This window comes from Oncorhynchus kisutch, linkage group LG18 (genome assembly GCF_002021735.2).
Source record: "Oncorhynchus kisutch isolate 150728-3 linkage group LG18, Okis_V2, whole genome shotgun sequence".
NCBI lineage: Eukaryota > Metazoa > Chordata > Actinopteri > Salmoniformes > Salmonidae > Oncorhynchus > Oncorhynchus kisutch.
The window spans coordinates 71,674,692-71,699,623 of NC_034191.2; the positions used below are offsets into that span (position 1 = coordinate 71,674,692).

Genomic DNA, 24,932 nt, shown 5'->3' on the forward strand with positions numbered 1-24,932 from the left:
ATGTTTTTGCAACAAGCCTGGATACGATTTAATGTTGATCCATTTTAAATGATTTGTGGCCTTGCTATAAAATGTAAAAAAGTAATGTATTTTCCCCCTGAAAGAGAATTTGAACAACCCATGTAGCAAAGCCACAGCAAAATCATACCACCATGACCCATCTCTGATGGGGTTATCCCCCCTCCAGCTGACAGGCTATTTGACCTATTTACTCCTTAGTCATGTGTCCTGCATGAACCAATAATAACAAACTTCAGCTTAACTTTTTCAAAACTAGTTTAGACTATTCTGTCCTACAGTATTACTATCTCAATCGAGGAGCCTACTACAGTTAGCCACTGGCACTGTATTTACATTAAAAGCATACCTAAACTAAACTCTTGTTATTTATAATATATTGTAATAATATATTATTAATCTTATTATCATGTTCCCATTAACTGAGAAGGTGCTTTCCACTTGCAGAGTGGAACAGGGTCGGATGGCAAAAGGTTGTGTCGATTGGTGGCATAACATGTTTGATTTATTTCCCCTTTAATTAACCAGGTAGGCCAGTTGAGAACAAGCTCTCATTTACAACTGCGACCTGGCAACATAACCTTAGTAACTGTCATTTTCGAGGCAGATCCCATACCTTCAATGCAAACTGAGCTTTTTCGAGCAAACAAACTCACCCAATCCCACAATCTATCACGCAGAGTGGTGATGGACTGGCATGCTCATGATGACGAAAGAATGTCCCCCAAACACCATAGATTATTTGCAACAACTGTATCAAAAAGTTCGTTTAAATACAGTGTATTATTGAAGGTTGGATAGAAGGCTGATTGCTCTGCCCCGTGCTCGCTTATTTCCCTCTACCGTTATTTAGTTTGACAGCGAGCGTATTTCCATTGTCAAAGGGAAGATGGAAAAATGTAAACGAGCTGGCTCCGTTCCCCACCCCTAGTGTAACAGTATTGCTTCAGTATTGCTCTCATGGCACCTACCTGGGCTCGAACCAGGGACACTCTGTACACATAGACAACTGACACACACGAAACATCGATAACCATCGCGCCACAAAAGCTTTGCAGAGCAAGGGGAACAACTACTTCAAGGTCTCAGAGGGAGCGACGTCACCAATTGAAACGCTATTTGTGCGCACCCCGCTAACTAGCTAGTCATTTCACATCGGTTACACTAACACTGAGATGAAGTGCTTTAAACGGCTGCGCCACTCGGTAGCCTAAATGAAGAAGCCGTAAAAACATCTAAGGATGATTTTAGACAGGCAGCCCAATTCGGATATTTGTTTCACTAATTTATATTTTGGCCAATCAGATCAGCTCTTAAAATTATCTGAAGTGGAAAAAAATATCAGAATTGGGCTGCCTATAAAACGCTGCCAGAATACCACCTATGTATTTCAATATAAACAACGCAAGGTGGCATCTGAACTCCACTGTTTCCTCTCTGGACGCGAAATTTTGGCAACCTTGTTTTGCTGTAACCATTCCTCACGCAGGAAAATAAAATTGTCACACGAGCTAATATACTTTATTATTGATAAAGTTAGGATTAATAGCAATTATGCTTAACTACTTTTCATTATGTGTACCAAAGATTCGGTAACAATGCATATAGCTCGTCTGTGTCAGATATTACGGTAAAATACCAAAAGCAGGAAGTCGATTTGAAAAAGCGCGTTCTTTTTTTCCTGACAGATACAGGGGATGACAACTACTGCCAAAATGACAGAGAACGGTGCACAAGTATGTTGCAAATTAACGTTACCCTATAAGTGTAATAAGTATCTAACGAAAGGTTTTTAATAAAGTAACATTATGTATATGTCGATGTGCACCTTTCCATCAAGTATATCCCCATGTGCTTAGCTAACCAACCTTTTCTTTGTACGTGCTCTTTTATAACCCTTTCGTGCTTTTCTGTCGCTTTCGACACACACTCCATACAGGTTAACGAGTATGTACCCGATAACTAACATTGTTAACACTTACGCACTTCCATACAACGATCTAGTAACCACAGAGACACATCGCAGTTAGCTTAGTTCTAACAAACATTTTACAGTCACTTCCTGGTTCTGATCAGCTGTTTTCCTGCTTTGGGCCAGATATGAATACCGAAGGTAAACCAGAACTTCAAGTTAGCAGCTAGTAGTACTTTGTTATCAAAGTAAAATCAGAAGTAGCTTATGGGTCATGAATATATTATGTTGTTTTCTAAATGAATATGCATTTTATTTCAGTTGTTTGCTAGGTTGGAGGGGAGACGGTCATTGAGGGACATTGAACCTCACATCTTTCCTGATGGTGCTGGACCTATTCAAGGTAGTTTGCCCTGGTGTATAAACATGGCATCATCAGGCCATATAAAGAAATTATTACAGTAGTCACATAGTTGACATTTCTTTTACATTCATTCACCAGGTGACGTAGTGGAGTTCCATGGCACCGAGGGAAGTGGAAAGACTGAGACCATGTACCATCTGGTGACCCACTGCATCCTCCCAGCCGACCGGGGGGGCCTGGAAGTGGAAGTCATGTACGTGGACACCGACTACCACTTTGACATGCTGAGGCTGGTGACAGTACTGGAGCAGCGCCTGGGGGAGGACGCAAAAGGAGAGGATAGTGGGGCGGCGGTAGAGCCTGAGGAGAGGGTGCGAGCCTGCCTAGGCCGACTCTTCGTGGTTCACTGCTCCAGCTCAGTCCAGCTGCTTCTCACACTGCACTATCTGGAGAATACCTTCTGCAGCCGGCCCACTCTGTGCCTATTGGTCATCGACAGCATCTCAGCCTTCTATTGGGTGGACCGAAGTGGGGGAGGGGAGAGCGTGGCAAAGCAGGAAGCCAACCTCAGGAAGTGTTCAGAGCTCCTGGATCGGCTGCTGCGAGACTACCGTATAGTGGTGTTCGCCACCACGCACGCCATCATGAGGGACTACGGGCACTCGGCTCAGGCTGACTTGGCAGGCATGACACCTGGGCCCTCTGAGCCAACCTCATCGTCTTCCTCCTGGAGACAGTGGTCCTCCTCTCGTGCCTCAAACTTTGACAAGGCCTACCTCAGCAGGGCCTGGCAGAGGCTAGTGACACACAGAGTGCTGTTTTCCAAAGGAGAGGTGACCAAGGACAGAAAGCAGGTGTTTTCAGCTGCATGCACCACCACAAGTACAAGAGGCACTAAATGCTCATCTTTTTGTGTTATGGAAGGGGGTGTTCAGTTTTTATGAAGATGTTGTTGAACTCAATTGATTGAATTCTATTCTGATTCTGGATGTGTTAAACTGATATTAGATGCTACAGCATCTTTTAGTGATTTTATTTCTTACATTTGTTGAATTATTTTAATCCACCAAATGTGGATGCTATTATGTTTTATGTTTGTCATTTGTAAAATAATAAATCAATACGAAATAAGTAAGATAGGGCAACTGTTACAGAGGTTGCAAATGTTTTGAAACAGTCTGAATACTTTTGAATAACTGTATGCTTTAGAAGAAAACATTCTAAAACCCTGTTTTTGCTTTGTCATTATGGGGAATTTTGTGATGGTTGATGAGGGGGAAAAACTATTTAATACATTTTAGAATACGGTGTAACTTAACAAAATTAGGGAAAAGTCAAGGGGTCTCAATACTTTCATACACTGCACATTCAGTGTCTTCAGAAAGTATTCATACCCCTTGACTTATTCCACATGTTGTTGTGTTACAGCCTGAATTTAAGATTTAAAAAAATCTCACCCATCCACACACAATACCCCATAATGACAAAGTGAAAACATATTTTTTGAAATTCTGTCAAATTTATTGAAAATTAAATACAGAAATATTTAATTTACATAAGTATTCACACCCCTGAGTCAATACTTTGTAGAAGCACCATTGGCAGTGATTAGTCTTTCTGGGTAAGTCTCTTATGATATTTCCACAGCTGGATTGTGTAACATTTGCCTATTTATTATTTTCAAATTTCTTCAAGGTCTCTTACATTGGTTGTTGATCTCATTGCTAGACAACTATTTTCAGGTCTTGCCATAGAATTTCAAATCCAATCAATCAATCAATCAATCAAATGTATTTATAAAGCCCTTCTTACATGAGCTGATGTCACAAAGTGTTGTATAGAATCCCAGCCTAAATCAGACTTTATTTGTCACGTGCGCCAAATACACAAGTGTAGACCTTACCGTGAAATGCTTACTTATAAGCCCGTAACCAACAGTGCAGTTCAAGAAGATTTAAGAAAATATTTACCAAGGAGACTAAAGTAAAACATAATACTGAAAAATAACACAAGAATAACGAGGCTATATACAGGGGGTACCGGTACCGAGTCAGTGTACGGGGGTACAGGTTAGTTGAGGTCATTTGTATATGAAGTGACTATGCATATAGATCATAAACAACGAGTAGCAGCAGTGTGGGGGGGGGGGGGGGGGGGGGGTCAATGGCGATTTAAGAAGACTTAAGTCAAACTGTAACTCGGCCAGGAACATTCACTATCTAGGAAACCAACTCCAGTGTACATTTTCCCTTGTGTTTTAGTTTATTGTCCTGCTGAAAAGGGGAATTCATCTCCCCTGTCTGGTATAAAGCAGACAATCAGGTTTTCCTCTAGGATTTTGCCTGTGCTTAGCTCCATTCCGTTTCCTTTTTATTCTGAAAAACTCCCCAGTCCTTAACGATTAAAGGCATACCCATAACATAATGCAGCCACCACTGTGCTTGAAAATATGGAGAGTGGTACTCAGTAATGTGTTGTATTGGATTTGCTCCAAACATAAACTTTTTATTCAGGACAAAAAGATAATTGCGTTGCACATTTTTTGCAGTATTACTTTAGTGCCTTGTTGCAAACAGGATGCATGTTTTTGAATGTTTTTATTCTGTACAGGCTTCATTCTTTTCATGAATAATTAGGTTACTATTGTGGAATAACTACAATGTTGTTGATCCATCCTCATTTTTCTCCAATCACAGCCATTAAACTCTAACTGTTTTAAAGTCTCCATTGGCCTCATGGTGAAATCCCGGAGTGGTTTCCTTCTTCTCCTGCAACTGAGTTAGGAAGGACGCCTGTATTTTTGTAGTGACTGGGTGTATTGAAGCAACATCCAAAGTGTAATTAATAACTTCATCATGCTCAAATGGATATTCAATGTCTGATGTTTTTATTTTTTTCCTATCTACCAATAGGTGCCCTTCTTTGCGAGGCATTGGAAAACCTCCCTGGTCTTTGTGGTGGATCTGTTTTTAAATTCACTGCTCAACTGAGGGACCTTACAGATAATTGTATGTGTGGGGTACAGAGATGAGGTAGTCATTCAAAAATCATGTTAAACACTATTATTGCACACAGAGTGAGGCCATGCAACTTATTATGTGACTTGTTAAGAAATTGTATATTATTAAACTTACTTAGGCTTGCTATTAGAAAGGGGTTGAATACTTATTCAAGAAGTTTCAGCTTTTCATTTTTTATTAATTTTCAAAAATGTAGAAAAGTATAATTACACTTTTACATTATGGGATGTTATGTGTAGGCCAGTTACAAAACAATCTAAATTGACTCCATTTTAAATTCAGGCTGTAACACAACAAAATGTGGGGTGTGAATACTGTAGACTCTAAAAGTGAAATTACCCTTCATATGACAGATCTTCTTAAGTCTAAAGTATTTTGGAAAAGAGGATATACTGTATGACAGTTAGGAAGAGAGTTTTCTATAAAATAAGCCATCAATAGATTGTGTGTACAAATATGTCTGTGTGTATGTCTGTTAACACTCTTGTAGAGTATATTTCACAGACAGTTCAAGGGTAGAGTGGATGGAGCAGAGCCTCTGTATGTCAGTCATCCAGATTCATGTACAGTCTGGGATATCTGTCAAACCAAACTCGCCCTCTATAGGACTTCCTTCATCTCTATTCTAGTAAATGTTTAGGGTGATAGTTTAAAACAGTTTCATGGACTGTTGAGCCTCATCAATTCCTAGGTTATTACCTAGCTTGTAATATGGGGAGTGCTTGGTCAAGCTGGCAAGCACTACTATTTAAATGGGGTCTTCATGTTCAAGCAGGACTACTCTCACCCTACCCAATTATCCTTTGACTTTTGACACCCAGCCAGCATCCCATAGCGATGCCCTGGAGAAACACAACTAATTACACAGTAATTATCTATCAGTCACGCGTCCTGTGGAACCCAGACTGCTCGTAGCTCATTGACGGAGACCAGCTGTACTGTACATAATAGCAGGGTTTTGTTCCCTCCCTGTGGATCCCTGTATTGTTTCGCGGCTCTCTGTTCTATAAGGCAAGCCTTACTGAGTAATTAGGCACTGAATGGTTTGTTATTACTCTAAGAGGAGTTGGTAAAAGTACCCACCCCTCCAGCAGCTGTTCACTCTGCTCCACCATTGTCCCATGTCATGTGATTTATCCCTCAGGGTATTAACTAAATAGCCCACAAGGACAGGGACTGTTGCACATACTGTATGTATCCCCCAACCGATCCAACTTTAGGACAAATTGCTGCGTAGATGAGCTGTGAAAATCTGTTGTGTGTTGTGTTTGAAAGGTACATTCAACTTCAGACCTCTGTTGAGTGACAGCTGGGCTTGTTTAATTAAAATTCTTAACAGTGTTAGAAGAAATGTGAATATTAAAGGTGAAATCTGTAAAAATACACATTTTTCTCATTAGAATGAACTGACATCCAGAATCGAGGAAACTATATTGTGTCCTCAGTTCTGGGTGTCCTCAGTTCGGGATAAATAGCCCACCTATAATGATGACATCCTTTGTATTTGGAGTGTGCAGTTGGTTTCAGTCGATAAGCATTAACCACAATGGCCTCATGGCAGTACAAGTCTGTGCTGATCGCCCAGCAGTTGCCAAGTCATTTCACATTGTATTCTTTGTGCTCTCTCTTTAAGCTTTGCTCCTGGTCGATATGGCTTAAGACTCCTATTTTCTTGAAAATGTTCAGATCAATTCTCTTCTATCAAAGAAAGAGCAAAGCAAAATTCTGATCTCTCCGACTCACCCTTACTCTGCCAAAAAGGTTGGATTTGAAGGTTCTTGATGTTGCAATTGAGATTTTCTATACAAGCAAGTGTGGTCAAGGGCACAACTGTGTTGTTCTTCAGAATTGGCTGCCTTATAGATAGATACACTGGCAATCACCTTGAATGATCATGGTTAAAAGGGATGCAGCTGATGTCAAAGTCACCTCAAAAGTTGCAATTGTTTTGCATTTTAGCTAACCCTAATCCCAATTTCTAACCTTAACCTAATTCGCCTAACTTGCTACATTAATTATCCTAACCTGCTACGTTAATTATCCCAACTGCTATGTTAATTATCCTAACCTGCTATGTTAATTATCCTAACCTGCTACGCTAATTCTCCTAACCTGCTACGTTAATTCTCCTAACCTGCTACGTTAACTCTCCAAACCTGCTACGTTAATTCTCCTAACCTGCTACGTTAATTCTTCTAACCTGCTTCGAAGTTCTGATTTGATCTGCATCCCATTTAGTCAAAACCAATTTGAATGTCTATCTCAGCATGAGGATACAATTATGCATATTAATATCCTCTGTCATGTTTGATAATCAATAATAACCCATACTCTCCTTCATAATCCACATTCACAAGGTGTTGCTCTTGGCTGTAAAGGCATCACCTTGATTCTAGCTTGCTGAAGCACCAACAACCATACTATTTCAAAACATCCCACTCAGAGGCCGGATACCTCAAACCCTAGATTTCATTTAGTCAGCACAAACTATCAATCAATCTAATGCACGTTACATGATGACACACAAGCTCAATATTATTTTTATTATGAATTATGAATTTGCTTACTTACTGATTTGAACTGGGTCCCCTTGCCCACATTCAACCGACAGACTTCAAGACCACGACAGCAGAGCAGCCTTTAACTTTGGCCCAGAAAACCAAATGGATGCCAAGCAGCACAAAAGAAAGACAGTTCCTCTTAATTGATTTGTTTATTGCTGTTGATTTTTTCTTTGTGTTCTTCAGCAGTTAGCAAAAGGCTTGATGCCTGGGGAGGGCTTATGGCTCTGAATGATACCATTTAGTAGTCCAAGCCTGGGGTGAAGAAGCAGTGTGTTCAACAATATCCTTAATTAGAAGACATGAGACCAATGATTCTTAGTTTGTTATTTCGCTATGTGTTTAGGTGTTAAACAGATGTGTATGTGTGTGTGTGTGGGTGTGTGTATTGTATTTAAGCTTTGAGAAATTGTTATATATACTGTAAGGTAAAACATAATGGAAGTTGCCATTTAACCTAACTCCATGAAATCCAGACTGAATGGCCTTCAAATCCAATCAAATCAAATGTATTTATATAGCCCTTCGTACATCAGCTGATATCTCAAAGTGCTGTACAGAAACCCAGCCTAAAACCCCAAACAGCAAGCAATGCAGGTGTAGAAGCACGGTGGCTAGGAAAAACTCCCTAGAAAGGCCAAAACCTAGGAAGAAACCTAGAGAGGAACCAGGCTATGTGGGGTGGCCAGTCCTCTTCTGGCTGTGCCGGGTGGAGATTATAACAGAACATGGCCAAGATGTTCAAATGTTCATAAATGACCAGCATGGTCGTATAATAATAAGGCAGAACAGTTGAAACTGGAGCAGCAGCACGGTCAGATGGACTGGGGACAGCAAGGAGTCATCATGTCAGGTAGTCCTGGGGCATGGTCCTAGGGCTCAGGTCCTCCGAGAGAGAGAAAAAAAGAGAGAATTAGAGAGAGCATATGTGGGGTGGCCAGTCCTCTTCTGGCTGTGCCGGGTGGAGATTATAACAGAACATGGCCAAGATGTTCAAATGTTCATAAATGACCAGCATGTTCGAATAATAAGAAGGCAGAACAGTTGAAACTGGAGCAGCAGCACGGCCAGGTGGACTGGGGACAGCAAGGAGTCATCATGTCAGGTAATCCTGGGGCATGGTCCTAGGGCTCAGGTCCTCCCGAGAGAGAGAAAGAAAGAGAGAAGGAGAGAATTAGAGAACGCACACTTAGATTCACACAGGACACCGAATAGGACAGGAGAAGTACTCCAGATATAACAAACTTAACTAGTCTCGTATGTGGCATGCAATTGTCGTTCCATTCCATCTCTATAATTATTGTCCTGGTTAAAAAAAATTGCAAAGTTACCATGGTGTTCGAGGTTTATGAATAAAACCTCACTGCAGTCATGTTGTATCATCAAATATTAGAGTAAAAGAGCATACATAGGGGATAGAATCAGTATTTTCTACTTGCCACTGCCTAAGGTAGCCTATGTTACGGGTGTGAAACAGTGGTAGCCACTGGGTTGCTTCAGCAGGAGACCTCCAGCTGGAGTCATTTGTAAATGTATTGCACAAGTCTCTCAATGTTAAACCACTGCATGACGTGAGAAAATGAAGGGCTTATTCAGACCAATTATATAGATTGGTGCAAATTCAATTATTATTATTATTATTTTGAATTCTAAAGTTTCAAAGGGCTTGGGTTAGGGAGAGGGGGCTCCATTAGGATTGTATAATATGACAGGGAAGAGAGAGGTGCAGTCCCTTTCAAGGTATATACAATTGCGCTTGAAAGAGAAAGGTCCTGCATTAGCAATTCAAAATGAATCCAATATTGTCTCAAAATAAGACCTCCTTGAATTAATTAGAAAGGATTTGGGATGACAAAAGGTAACATTTGAATGAACCTTTAGCTTGATCTAGGCTGTATAATTGCAACAAAAGCACAGTGTGTTATTGTGGTATACCATATGAGTGAAGAGGGATATCATCTAACTGTATCCATGTGTCATCCATCAGAACAACTCCCAACGTCTATTAAATGGATGTGAATATATACTGGATGCATTTTGGGGAAGGTTATTCATAGATTATTTTTTTTAATCAAACATTATTGTCATATACAGTGATGGCTTAGTGCGCTGATGGTGGGTAGGGAAACATAGTAGTGCAGACTATATTTATACGAGTCCTACCCCTACTCAAAACACTTCAGGGCAGAGAAGAAGCACACTTTCATTGACACAAACGCACACAGAACTAAGGACACAAGAGGAGGATATAAGTGAGGTCTGAGCACTCAGTGAATCAGTGAAGCACTGTCCTATGAGACAGTGGAGCCTCTTTCAACCCATGAAGCTCATTTCCTCCTGCACCTGGACCAGTCTGGACTTCCTCCATCCCCTCCTTGACCCCCAGAGTGCATCCCACTGATCAATGAGAAAAAGAAATCTAAAGAAAAGAGCTGAGCAGAATCAATAGATAAAGTAGCACTATGATAGGCGGATGTAAGTGAATGTATGGGTGTCTTTTTTGCCCCCTCAAGGAAGTTGATGCCTGGTGTTTAAATGTAATTTGTGACTCCCTTTGACAAAAAATAAATGGATGCATTAGGATGTGCTTTAAGTGTGTTTGATACCTTAATGTTTAATAATCAACTCATAATATGTTTAGCAAAGTACACAATTCATAACTCTATTAGAACTCCCACAATTACCTTAATCATTTTCTGCAGCGAAAGGCAAAATGCAATTCATGATGTTATGCACTTCTGCCAGCTAGTAGAATATTCTTATGTGATAATTCTGAGAATAAGGACTTTTATAGCAACAGAAATAAAACACATTTTTAAAACTTATTTGCAACCATAATAACTAATCACAAAATAATAGGTATTTTGCTACTGGGTTCTCTTGAATAAAACCAGCAGATATGAATAAAAATAGAGAGAATGCATGGCCACGCGAACAGAATCCCATCCACTCTACGTAAAAACTCCAGGTCCATGGTTTGAGAATTCTTGGCTGATGACTGAGAAGTCTCTTTACCTGGATAGTGCTCCAATGTATCACTCCGCAGGGTCAGTGAGACTTTTTTTCAAAACATGTATTACGCGATCTGACCCAAAACGCTGCAATTTACATATATTTGTATTTGAGCCTTTGAAAAAGCTCATTTTTTATAAATTGTTTATTCCTCTTGCACCATTATTTTATATAATACGTGTAATTTAACATTTCATTGGTCCTATTTCCGCGCCTAACGTTGACAGGCAGTGCTTAGGTCTCTCCTAAACATGGCCACCATGATGGAGTAAATGCTTCAACTTTAAATTTCACATTTTCAGAAGAAAACTTAATTTTCTGTATTCTAACAGGAATGTTCCAACGGAAGACATTATGTCAAACATAATCCATATGAAATATTTGAAGAAAGTTTCTTGTTGGATTTAATACTGGTTTAAGTTGGCTGGAAGCTGGAAAGGAAAAAAAAGAATTGCATCAATTCCGTAAGCGTTTTCTTTTCTCTCGATAGTTTTAAAGCTTTAACAAACCTTTTGTGGGAATTTACAAGTTGTGGATATATCATTATTGCAATCATTTTACTGTGAAGAATTCAAGAAACGATTGGGATGTATAATATCATTTTGATGCGTTTTCCAGTGGAAAGTGAATCTTGGTGGTCGAAAGGAGAGAAGTAACGTTTGTGTTAACTGGTTGACGTACTTTTATAAGCCAAGAACCGAAGAATACATAAAGGAATATATCAGTTCATGTATGGTTTTGAGGCGCCGAAAGTGCACCGGTCGTTTCCCCATATTTTTGAATTGGTGGAAGATCGAGTCAACGATACCCCCCACCCCACTTATAATAAACGAAAGTATTACATTTCTCATATGCCTTTAAAGGTCATGAAGGAAATTAATCTACACTTCTAGGGTTTAAAAGGTAAGTTGTAATGTATATCTCGACATTTTACTCGTAGTTTTGTTTCTTGCGCAGCGAGAACCAGCCACCCTCAAGATTTCCGTGTGGCCACTCATGTCACCGTAGTGTAGAGCGCTCGGTTTCTGTTATTATTTCGATGCTAATATATGGCCTCATACTGCTTAAATTCAACTTAATTTCATTTTTAATATGAGACTTTAACGCTATGGTTAGGCTACTCACGCAAGAAGAGGCAATCAATGTCAGTGTTTGGCATGGTTATGACTATCAACTAATGATGCGGTCAAAAACTTATTTTGTGTGTGTTTACAGAGCTTTGAACAACATACGTTCAACCCCAATGCCCACTCTTGAACTGTACAAATGGGTTTTGACATAAGCAGATCACAGAGCCTGGACGTTTTAAACCAGACGTCTCAAACGCTAGTCCACTATATTCGGGGTACAGTATTCAGCCTTTCAGTAACACACCTGACTTTACAAATGATGTCCCAGACTGAAGATGCATGTTTGGATGACTATTTGAATCAGGTCAGGTGATGGGCTGGAATAAATCCCTGATCACCCAGTAACGTTAGGTCTCCAGGACCTAAATTGGAGAACCACACATTTTCTATGGCTATTGGTGGGACATGAGGTGAGCCCAGTGTTGTTGTTATCTTTCCTCAATAACTATGCGTAACTCTTGGTGTGACTTTAAAGCCAACACTGCTTGCAGGTCCTTCCATTGACAACCAAGGAATCCAGTTGCTATCATATGATGTCTCATTTAATTTTGAACAAAATTTGTCACTGGACCACAGCGTTATGTGAGCTAAGAACAGGAAAATGTTATGAGAATCTATGTGCATCATGTTGTTCAGTGAATGAAGATTGAGACCAAATGCTGTAGACGGGTAGGAGTTTTATTGGATTTAGATTAAGCCTAGACCTGGACTAAAAAGTTGTTTCAATTGAGATTAGGTTTAATCTGTGTTTGGGAAACTGACCCTGAAGCTTTTATAAGTCATGTGAAAGAATGAGCGGATCCTTGAATATAGGGCATAGAATGGCTCAATTAATCTCCATCAGTCTGATTCATGTCGTGGTCCTGTAGTGCTTACTAAGAACCTAGCGAAGATGAGTGTTGCCAAAAAAGTCAAGCCTCCCTCAAAGGATGGGTCTCACCACCCCACTTGTAATACTTTTAATATTTGTTTTGGAGACCTTGCACATTAAAGCACAGCCATTGGGCTACATAGTTGAAGAGTTGGTTTTTAGCTAGATGTTTTGCCAAGCTGAAAGGAGAGCAAAACGTCAAGGGGGATTATTCAATATCACTATTTTCACTGTTTGAAGGGTACCTAATATGTAAGCACTTCATACCACCTTCATAACCCATATTCCTGTCTTGGCACTTTCAGTGCAAATTCTGACTAGGCTCCCCATAAACGGAGGGCAATTCCAAGGTAATGGAATTGCATTGACTCTGATTTTTCACTTAAAATGTATGCCAAACAAAAGCCATTGATGTCGAAGTTTTAACACAGTATACAAGTCAATGATGTCTGCAGAAAGAATGGGGTGCGAGCTATGACATGACACATTAACTTTGGGGAAAAAAATAGATTTCTCTTATTGAACTACAGTAAGTGAAGTGGATTTACACCCAGAAACAGAATTTCATCATGGGTCCCTGGTCTCTACTACAGATAAATGCATAATTAGGGATATGAATGTCATTCTCTTCATGGTGATGTATCCTAAATACAGTGGGGAGAACAAGTATTTGATACACTGCCGATTGTGTACGTTTTCCCACTTACAAAGCATGTAGAGGTCTGTAATTTTTATCATAGGTACTTCAACTGTGAGAGACGGAATCTAAAACAATAATCCAGAAAATCACATTGTATGATTTTTAAGTAATTAATTTGCATTTTATTGCATGACATAAGTATTTGATACATCAGAAAAGCAGAACCTAATATTTGGTACAGAAACCTTTGTTTGCAATTACAGAGATCATACGTTTCCTGTAGTTCTTGACCAGGTTTGCACACACTGCAGCAGGGATTTTGGCCCACTCCTCCATATAGACCTTCTTCAGGTTTCGGGGCTGTCGCTGGGCAATATGGACTTTTAGCTCTCTCCAAAGATTTTCTATTGGGTTCAGGTCTGGAGACTGGCTAGGCCACTCCAGGACCTTGAGATGCTTCTTACGGAGGCACTCCTTAGTTGCCCTGGCTGTGTGTTTCGGGTGGTGGTCATGCTGGAAGACCCAGCCACGACCCATCTTCAATGCTCTTACTGTGGGAAGGAGGTTGTTGGCCAAGATCTCGCGATACATGGCCCCATCCATCCTCCCCTCAATACGGTGCAGTCGTCCTGTCCCCGTAGCAGAAAAGCATCCCCAAAGAATGATGATTCCACCTCCATGCTTCACAGTTGGGATGGTGTTCTTGGGGTTGTACTCATCCTTTTTCTTCCTCCAAACACGGCGAGTGGAGTTTAGACCAAAAAGCTACATTTTTGTCTTATCAAACCACATGACCTTCTCCCATTCCTCCTCTGGATCATCCAGATGGTCATTGGCAAACTTCAGACGGGCCTGGACATGCGCTGGCTTGAGCAGGGGGACCTTGCGTGTGCTGCATGATTTTAATCCATGACGGCGTAGTGTGTTACTAATGGTTTTCTTTGAGACCGTGGTCCCAGCTCTCTTCAGGTCACTGACCAGGTCCTGCCATGTCGTTCTGGGCTGATCCCTCACCTTCCTCATGATCATTGATGCCCCACAAGGGGCGATCAGGTGATGACGGTCAATCATCAGGTGATTGACCGTCATCTTTAACTTCTTCCATTTTATAATAATTGCACCAACAGTTGATGCCTTCTCACCAAGCTGCTTGCCTACTGTCCTGTAGCCCATCCCAGCCCTGTGCAGGTCTACAATTTTTAGCACTGATGTCCTTACACAGCTCTCTGGTCTTGGCCATTGTGGAGAGGTTGGAGTCTGTTTGATTGAGTGTGTGGACAGGTGTCTTTTATACAGGTAACGAGTTCAAACAGGTGCAGTTAATACAGGTAATTAGTAGAGAACAGGAGGGCTTCTTAAAGAAAAACTAACAGGTTGTGAGAGCCGGAATTCTTACTGGTTGGTAGGTATTCAAATACTTAGTGGGGCAAAAAAGTATTTAGTCAGCCACCAATTGTGCAAGTTCTCCCACTTAAAAAGACGAGAGAGGCCTGTAATTGTCATCATAGGTACACTTCAACTATGACAGACAAAATGAGAAAAAAAATCCAGAAAATCACATTGTAGGAATTTTTATGAATTTATTAGCAAATTATGGTGGAAAATAAGTGTTTGGTCACCTAAAAACAAGCAAGATTTCTGGCTCTCACAGACCTTTAACATCTTCTTTAAGAGGCTCCTTTGTCCTCCACTCATTACCTGTATTAATGGCACCTGTTTGAACTTGTTATCAGGTGCCATTGGAAGTTTACATACAGCTTAGCCAAATACATTTAAACTCAGTTTTTGACAATTCCTGAAATTTTATCCTAGTAAAGATTCCCTATCTTATGTCAGTTAGGATCACCACTTTATTTTAAGAATGTGAATTGTCAGAATAATAGTAGAGAATGATTTATTTCAGCTTTTATTTCTTTCATCACATTCCCAGTGGGTCATAAGTTTACATACACTCAATTAGTATTTGGTAGCATTGCCTTTAAACGGTTTAACTTGGGTCAAATGTTTCGGGTAACCTTCTACAATCTTCCCACAATAAGTTGGGTGACTTTTGGCCCATTCCTCCTGACAGAGCTGGTGTAACTGAGTCAGGTTTGTAAGGCCTCCTTGCTCGCACACGCCATTTCAGTTCTGACTAGAGGTCGACTGATTAGGCTCTTTCAACGCCGATACAGATTATTGGAGGACCAAAAACAATTACAACAATACTGAATTAACACTTATTTTAACTTAATATAATACATCAATAAAATAAATGTAGCCTCAAATAAATTTAATGTTCAATTTGGTTTAAATAATGCAAAACATGTTGGAGAAGAAAGTAAGTGCAATATGCGCCATGTAAGAAAGCTAACGTTTAAGTTCCTTGCTCAGAACATGAGAACATATGAAAGCTGGTGGTTCCTTTTAACATGTTTTCAATATTCCCAGGTAAGAAGTTTTAGATTGTAGTTATTATAGGACTATTTCTCTCTTTACCATTTGTATTTCATATACCTTTGACTATATTCTTATAGGCACTTTAGTATTGCCAGTGTAACAGGATAGCTTCCGCCCCCCTCCTCACCCCTACCTGGGCTCGAACCAGGAACACATCGACAACAGCCACCCTCGAAGCATCGTTACCCATCGCTCCACAAAAGCCGCGGCGGGGAACAACTACTTCAAGGTCTCAGAGTGAGTGACGTCACCGATTGAAACGCTATTAGCGCTAACTAGCTAGCCATTTCACATCGGTTACACCAGCCTAATCTCGGGAGTTGATAGGCTTGAAGTCATAAACAGCTCAATGCTTGAAGCATTGCGAAGAGCTGCTGGCAAAACGCACGAAAGTGCTGTTTGAATGAATGATTTATAATAAACACACAGAAATACGAGCCTTTGGTCATTAATATGGTCGAATCTGGAAACTATCATTTCGAAAACAAAACGTTTATTCTTTCAGTGAAATACGGAACCGTTCCGCATTTTATCTAACGGGTGGCATCCATAAGTCTAAATATTCCTGTTACATTGCACAACCTTCAATGTTATGTCATAATTACGTAAAATTCTGGCAAATTAGTTCGCAACGAGCCAGGCGACCCAAACTGTTGTATATATCCTGACTCTGCGTGCAATGAACGCAAGAGAAGTGACACAACTTCACCTGGTTAATGTTGCCTGCAAACCTGGATTTCTTTGAGCTATATATGCAGGTTTAAAAATATATACTTCTGTGTCTTCATTTTAAGAAAGGCATTGATGTTTATAGTTAGGTACAGTCGTGCAACGCTTGTGCTTTTTTCGCAAATGCGCTTTTATTAAATCATCCCCCGTTTGGCAAAGTTGGCTGTCTTTGTTAGGAAGAAATGGTCTTCACACAGTTCGCAACGAGCCAGGCGGCTCAAACTGCTGCATATACCCTGACTCTGTTGCAAGAGAAGTGACACATTTTCCCTAGTTAAAAAAAGTTAGCAGGCAATATTAACTAAATATGCATGTTTAAAAATATGATGATGATTTTAAGAAAGGCATTGATGTTTATGGTTAGGTACATGTTGGAGCAACGACAGTCCTTTATTGCGAATGCCCCCCGCATCGATTATATGCAAAGCAGGACACGCTAGATAAACTAGTGATATCATCAACCATGTGTAGTTAACTAGTGATTATGATTGATTTGATAGTTTTTTATAAGATAAGTTTAATGCTAGCTAGCAACTTACCATGGTTTCTTACTGCATTCGTATAACAGGCAGGCTCCTCGTGAGGCAGGTGGTTTGAGCGTTGGACTAGTTAACCGTAAGGTTGCAAGATTGAATCCCCGAGCTGACAAGGTAAAAATCTGTCGTTCTGCCCCTGAACAAGGCAGTTAACCCACCGTTCCTAGTCCGACATTGAAAATAAGAATGTGTTCTTAACTGACTTGCCTAGTTAAATAAAGGTAAAAAATAAAAAAATGGTGTCCAAAAATACAGATTTCCGATTGTTATGAAAACTTGTAATTGCCCCTGATTAATCGGTCGACCTCTAGTTCTGACCACAAATTTTTCTATGGGATTGAGGTCAGGGCTTTGCGATGGCCACTCCAATACCTTTACTTTGTTGTTTTTAAGCCATTTTGCCACAACTTTGGAAGTATACTTGGGTTCATTATCCATTTGGAAGACCCATTTGCGACCAAGCTTTTAACTTCCTTACTGATGTCTTGAGATGTTGCCTCAATATATCCACCTAATTTTCCTACCTCATAATGCCATCTATTTTGTGAAGTGCACCAGTCCCTCCTGCAGCAAAGCACCCCCACAACATGATGCTGCCACCCCCGTGCTTAAGGTTGGGATGGTGTTCTTCGGCTTGCAAGCCTCCCTCTTTTTCCTCCAATCATGACGATGGTCATTATGACCAAACAGTTCTATTTTTGTTTCATCAGACCAGAGGACATTTCTCCAAAAATTTGGATCTTTGTCCCCATGTGCAGTTGCAAACCGTAGTCTGGCATTTTTATGGTGGTTTTGGAGCCGTGGCTTCTTCCTTGCTTAGCGGCCTTTCAGGTTATGACGATATAGTACTTGTTTTATTGTGGATGTAGATTCTTTTGTGCCTGTTTCCTCTAGCATCTTCACAAGGTCCTTTGCTGTTCTGGGATTGATTTGCACTTTTCGCACAAAAGTACGTTCCCGTGGTGTTTATACTTGCGTACTTTTGTTTGTACAGATAAATGTGGTACCTTCAGGCGTTTGGAAATTGCTCCCAAGGATGAACCATACTTGTGGAGGTCGACAATAAGTTTTTCTGAGGTCTTGGCTTATTTATTTTTATTTTCCCATGATGTCAAGCAAAGAGGCAATGAGTTTGAAGGATGGCCTTGAAATACATCCACAGGTACACCTCCAATTGACAAAAATGATGTCAATTAGTCTATCAGAAGCTTCTAAAGCCATGACATAATTTTCTGGAATTTTCCTAGCTGTTTAAAGGCACAGTCAACTTAGTGTATGTAAACTTCTGACCCACTGGAATTGAGACAATGAAATATTCTGTCTGTAAATAGTTGTTGGAGAAATAATTTGTGTCATGCACAAAGTAGATGCCCTAACCGACTTGCCAAAATGAATGTTTGTTAACAAGAAATTTGTGGACTGGTTGAATAATTTGTTTTTAATGACTCCAACCTAAGTGTATGTAAACTTCCGACTTCAACTGTACGTGTTTCTTTGAGGGAGCTTGTCTGAAGTCCAAATGTGTTTCTGTATTGTATCATTTTGCATGCTGCATGGCCTACAATGGTCTACAGAAACAAATACAAATGTTCTGTATATTTGTTCCTATTTCATAAATTCGTTTGATATTTCCCCTACAGTATGGCAGTTTTGAAGATGCTTATTACCACCTAAGAATTATCTGTGTGAAATTTGTAGAGCGGTTGAAAAACAGGTTTAATGACTCCAACCTAAATGTATGTAAACTTCCGACTTGAACTGTATGTGTGTGCTCTACTGTGTACTGTGCTGTCCAATCTTGTAAACCCAACTGTGGTTTCCAGTGGTTGAGGGGTATACGTTGTATACCCACTTATTTTTCATTGGGCATGATGTATACTCACTTAATCCCCACGATGTTTATCAAAGTAGTGTAGTGGAGGTATATGCCGTATCAATTAATGATGCTGATGGAACCGATCTGAATGTTTATTACAAAAAAACAATAACAATATATACAGTGGGGAGAACAAGTATTTGATACACTGCCGATGTTGCAAGTTTTCCTACTTACAAAGCATGTAGAAGTCTGTAATTTTTTATCATAGGTACACTTCAACTGTGAGAGACGGAATCTAAAACAAAAATCCAGAAAATCACATTGTATGATTTTTAAGTAATTAATTTGCATTTTATTGCATGACATAAGTATTTGATACATCAGAAAAGCAGAACTTAATATTTGGTACAGAAACCTTTGTTTGCAATTACAGACATCATATATTTCCTGTAGTTCTTGACCAGGTTTGCACACACTGCAGCAAGGATTTTGGCCCACTCCTCCATACAGACCTTCTCCAGATCCTTCAGGTTTCGGGGCTGTCGCTGGGCAATACAGACTTTCAGCTCCCTCCAAAGATTTTCTATTGGGTTCAGGTCATTTTGGTGATAGGCTACTTTGAAGCAAGGTAAGCTATGCCTCATAGAATGACGTAAAACTTCCAGGTTTCAAAGAGGGGAACAGAAAACATAATGAGGCTATGCTAATGATAGGCCTAACCGTCTTTGTCTTCTGGAAAGGCTTTCCCAAAAACCTTCTTAATTAAATGTTAACTAGCTACAAAGTCAACTATACCTACCTGGCAGAATGATATCATGATTATTTGCATCAGGCCAGTGGCCATTTGTTTTGCAAACTCCATCTCATGTGCACTATTGAAACACTGCCAAAAAACAGTGGTAGGTGCCTGTGCACTTGAATTAAAGGGTAACTACACCAAAAAAATGAAAGTGTGTTAGAGTTTTCCCAGACCTCAAGTGTTCTCCTGATGTGGTTTATGCATTATGAACTTAGAACATCCAATGTTGTTTTGCTATTAAACAGTGACTTTGAGAGCATAAATCGGAATAAAAAGGGAAAAATCTGCCAAAAATGTCTGACTCCGTTGACAGCCTCATTTATCTGTTTCAATAGTTGGCCTGACTGAAAGACCAATATTGGATTTTCAGGTCATTCAGAGTGTATGTCACTGTTTCTCATAATTTTCACACGGTGCCTTTCCTTCGCCGAGTGGGTCGTTGTGGATTTTTTGGGGGGGTCAATTTAGAGTATACCCACTTCTCTAGACACCACTGCTGGTTTGTGACTATGATTTCCCATTGTAAGCCAATTCAATTGCTGAAATTCAGTTAATAAAAAAAATAAAAAAAATTATATCAGTAATAACACTAATTGTTGCAGTGTATCAAATACTTGTTTTCCCCACTGTACCCTTAATGGTGAAGTTGGCGAAATGTGTCATCCTTAGGGTGTCAAATTGCTAACTTAAATGTAGGCTTTGCAGTGGTTTCCAGCAAGTCTTTGAAAGACAAAATTACATCCAGGAAAGCCTTGAGTTTTAAAATGTGCACTTTGGTCTTCCACTCTGAAAAGCTATCGTTGCAAGAGCGGTATGCAAGCGGTGGTGTCAGTGATGGTCGTCAAATTAGCTGAGAGAACTGTCCACACCCACCTTGCTGCTTGCAGTGATGGTCGTGCTTGTTAAATTAGCTGAGACAACTGTCCGCACCCACCTTGCTGCTTGCAGTGATGGTCGTGCTTGTTAAATTAGCTGAGACAACTGTCCGCACCCACCTTGCTGCTTGCAGTGAGGGTCGTGCTTGTTAACTTAGCTGAGAGAACTGTCCGCACCCACCTTGCAGTGATGGTCGTGCTTGTTAAATTAGCTGAGAGAACTGTCCGCACCCACCTTGCAGTGATGGTCGTGCTTGTTAAATTAGCTGAGAGAACTGTCCACACCCACCTTGCTGCTTGCAGTGATGGTCGTGCTTGTTAAATTAGCTGAGAGAACTGTCCGCACCCACCTTGCAGTGATGGTCGTGCTTGTTAAATTAGCTGAGAGAACTGTCCACACCCACCTTGCTGCTTGCAGGCCCCTCCTACCAATGCTTGTGCAACCTTTGCTGCATTCAGTAAGAAGAAATGTGTAGTTTGAGGTGCCTGTTTTAAGAGTGCAACGTTACAATACGTTAAGGAAGAACGGTAGGCCTATAGTGTAGAATAGGGGTTCTGGTTAGTAACGTAAAATAGTTAAATGTAATGAAATTCTGTTTGCAATTTTCCTAAAATTCTTTCACCTTGCTGAATACACCCCAAAGTGACTCTTAAGAAATGTGTTTTTCCATTTAAAATGTTTGCCTTTTTTTGTTCAACTAATGCAACACACCCTCTGACCATCCTTCAGGACAAATTGCCAAACACAACAGATTGTGTTCGATGGGATGATCTAGTTCACGAGTGAGACATGCCACCTGGCAGACCACACACGCATCAAATACATATACAGTACCATTCAAAGGTTTGGACACACCTACTCATTCCAGGGTTTTTCTTTATTTGTACTATTTCCTACATTAGTAGAATAAAAGTTAAGACATCAAGATTAGTAACACACAGAATCATGTAGTAACCAAAAAAGGGTTTCACAAATCACACTATATTTGAGATTTTTCAAAATAGCCTTCCTTTGCCTTGATGACAGCTTTGCACACTCTTGGGATTCTCTCAACCAGCTTCATGAGGTAGTCACCTGGAATGCATTTCAATTAACAGGTGTGCCTTGTTAAAAGATAATTTTTGGATTTTTCCCTCAGTGCGTTTTAGCCAATCAGTTGTGTTGTGACAAGGTAGGGATGGTATACAGAAGATAACCCTATTTGGTAAAAGACCAAGTCCAAATTATGGCAAGAACAGCTCAAATAACCAAAGCGAAACGACAGTCCATCATTACTTTAAGACATGAAGGTCAGTCAATCTGGAAAATTTCAAGAACTTCAAGTGCAGTTGCAAAAACCATCAAGCGATATGATGAAACTGGCTCTCATGAGCACCGCCACAGGAAAGGAAGACCCAGAGTTACCTCTGCTGCAGAGGATACGTTCATTATCCTCAGTTATCAGCCTCAGAAATTGCAGCTCAAATAAATGCTTCAGAGTTCAAGTAACAGACACATCTCAACATCATCTGTTCAGAAGAGACCGTGTGAATCAGGCCTTCATTGTCAAATTGCTGCAAAGAAACCACTACTAAAGGACACCAATAATAAGGAGATACTTACTTTGGCCAAGAAACCCAAGCATTGGACACTAGACCGGTGGAAATCTGTCCTTTGGTCTGATGAGTCCAAATTTTTTATTTTTGGTTCCAACGATGAGTTGGACTGCAGAGTGAAGGAAAAGCAGCAAACATGTTCTCAGCATATGTTGGAACTCCTTCAAGACTGTTGGAAAATTATTCCAGGTGAAGCTGGTTGAGAGAATGCCATGAGTACATCAAGGCAAAGGGTGGCTACTTTGAAGAATCTCATGTAATATATTTTGATTTAACACTTTTGGTTACTATATAATTCAATATGTCTTATTTCATAGTTTTGCTATCTTCACTATTATTCTAAAATGTAGAAAATAATACAAATAAAGAGAAACTCTTGAATTAGTAGGTGTGTCCAAACTTTCTTCTGGTCCTCTACATCAAATACCTATACATCCAAGATGTTCATATTTTTGTTTACTCATACAATTTCAAGGGGCTTAGTGCCACGATAGGCCTATGGTGAGTGATTTACACAATGTTTGTTACACTACATCATATGTTTTATACGTCTTTAAGAAATATCACTTTTTCATCTATCTAACATTTTTTCCCCCAAGTTTGTGGAATATACTTCTCCCTTTTTGGAATAGATTACTATCTCTAGCACCGGCCTCTTCTGTTGTCCAAATCTACAACACTACCTCAGATAAGATCTGTGCAGACTGAGCCAAGGAGGGACTGAACAAGAGCAACATTTCTTTACTCTGATTGGCTGAGAGTCTAGCGAGGGGGAGAAAAGAAGGGAAGAGGGTGTGTTCTGCAATAGCAAACTAGCAGGGCCAGGGCAGCCACATGTCACAAACTACCACATCTGTCCTTAAATGTGGGAACCCATGCTAATATGCTCAGTGATGTCCCAAAATAACATGCTGTGAAGGGAGGGGGGGGGGGGGGGGGGCGATTGGGTCTGTGATGTGTCATAGACGTGTACGAACCAACTTCCGTTTCTGGTGCCATAGGCACATAGGCCTGCGTTTCAAACAAACCAGCATGCTCATGTCTTAGGGTGTTTGTGGTCTGCCCAGCGACAGTGTGAGGCTGAGCAGCCACTTGGCTCTAGCAGTGCATTCGAAACCTGTTAAAACCCTCGTGTTAAATCAATATTAAAATAAGCGCCGGTACATACGCACAGCGGGGCGCCCTTCTATTTCTTCTCTCTCCTCTCTTTCTCATTTTCATTCTCCACCCCAGGATGACTGTGCTGAACTAAATGGCTAAATTAATTTCAGCAGTGCTCAGTAGAGCACGTACAGTGCCTTCAAAAAGTATTTCCACCCATTGACTTTTTCCTCTTTTTGTTGTTACAGCCTGAATTTCAAATGGATTCAATTGAGATTCTTTGTCTCTGGCCTAGACATTATACCCTTAATGTCAGTGGAATTATGTTTTATTAGATTTTTTTGGGGTTAATAAAAAATGAACAGCTGAAATGTCTTCAGTCAATAAGGATTCAACCCCTTTGTTTTGGCAAGCCTAAATAAGTCCAGGTGTAAAAATGTGCTAAATATATCACATCCGTTGCATGGACTCGCTCTGTGTGCAATAAGTGTTTTAACATTATTTTTTTTAAACGACTGCCTCATCTCTGTACCCCACACATACAATTACCTGTAAGGTCCCTCAGTCGAGCAGTGAATTTCAAACACAGATTCCACCAGAAAGACCAGGGAGGTTTTCCGGCACCTATTGGTAGATGGGTTAAAAGATTGAAAAGCAATCATTTTGAATATCCCTTTGAGCATGATGAAGTTAATCATTATGCTCTGGAGGGTGTATCAATACACCCAGTCAATACAAAGATACAGGTGTCCTTCCTAACTCAGTTGCCGGAGAGGAAGAAAACCGCTCAGGGATTTCACTGAGGCTGCTAGTGACTTTGAAACAGTTTGAGTTTTTTAGGATAAAACTGTGGACGGATCAATAACACTGTAGTTACTCCACAATGCTAACCTAATTGACAATTGAAAGAAGGAAGCCTGTACAGATTTGTTTTATTCCAAAACATGCATCCTGCTTGCAACAAGGCACTAGGCAAATAATGCAAAAAAATGTGCCATAGCAATTAACACCTTTAAAATTCAGGACACAAATGTATGTTTTGGGGCAAATCCAATACAACACATTACTTATTATCACTGTCCACTATGCTTGAAAATATGGTGGCTGCGTCATGTTATAGGTATGCTTATAATCATTGAGGCCTGGGGAGTATTTCTGGATAAAATGACACTGGGAGATGAATTCCTTTCAGCAGGACAATAACCTAGAACACAAGGCCAAATCTACACTGGAGTTGTTTACCAAGAAGACAGTGGATGCTTCTGAGTGGCAATGTTACAGTTTTGACTTTGATCTACTTGAAATCCTATGGCAAGACCTAAAAATGGTGGTCTGTATATGATCAACAGCCAATATGGCAGAGCTTGAATAATTCTGAAAAAGAATAATGGGCAAATGTTGCACAATCCAGGTGAACTTTGTAATAATGGATGGGGTATAGTTTTTTTCTAAAACACTTTTTGAATTCACAACAAAATATGGAATAAGTCAATGGTTATGAATCCTTTCT

At 40.1% G+C, this 24,932-nt stretch overlaps 2 protein-coding genes across 12 annotated transcripts in view; both read left to right on the forward strand.

Annotated features, from left to right (window-relative positions):
* Nucleotides 1-1,536: 1,536 nt before the first annotated feature.
* xrcc2 (X-ray repair complementing defective repair in Chinese hamster cells 2) lies at nt 1,537-3,445 on the forward strand. The gene is made up of 3 exons (XM_020508748.2): nt 1,537-1,754; nt 2,252-2,333; nt 2,433-3,445. The coding sequence occupies exons 1-3, from the start codon at nt 1,716-1,718 to the stop codon at nt 3,236-3,238; spliced, it is 927 nt and encodes a 308-aa protein (XP_020364337.1). The 5' UTR covers nt 1,537-1,715; the 3' UTR covers nt 3,239-3,445.
* Nucleotides 3,446-10,985: 7,540 nt separating this feature from the next.
* The window catches only part of kmt2ca (lysine (K)-specific methyltransferase 2Ca), a 240,048-nt gene continuing 226,101 nt past the window's right edge, over nt 10,986-24,932 (forward strand). For 6 of the 11 annotated variants that reach the window (XM_031796715.1, XM_031796717.1, XM_031796724.1 and 3 more), the window contains exon 1: nt 10,987-11,351. The gene's annotated coding sequence lies outside the window, so the exon portion shown is untranslated. Of the gene's footprint in view, nt 11,791-24,932 lie in introns of all 11 variants that reach the window. The other 5 variants (XM_031796721.1, XM_031796726.1, XM_031796723.1 and 2 more) reach the window with 3 other exon arrangements.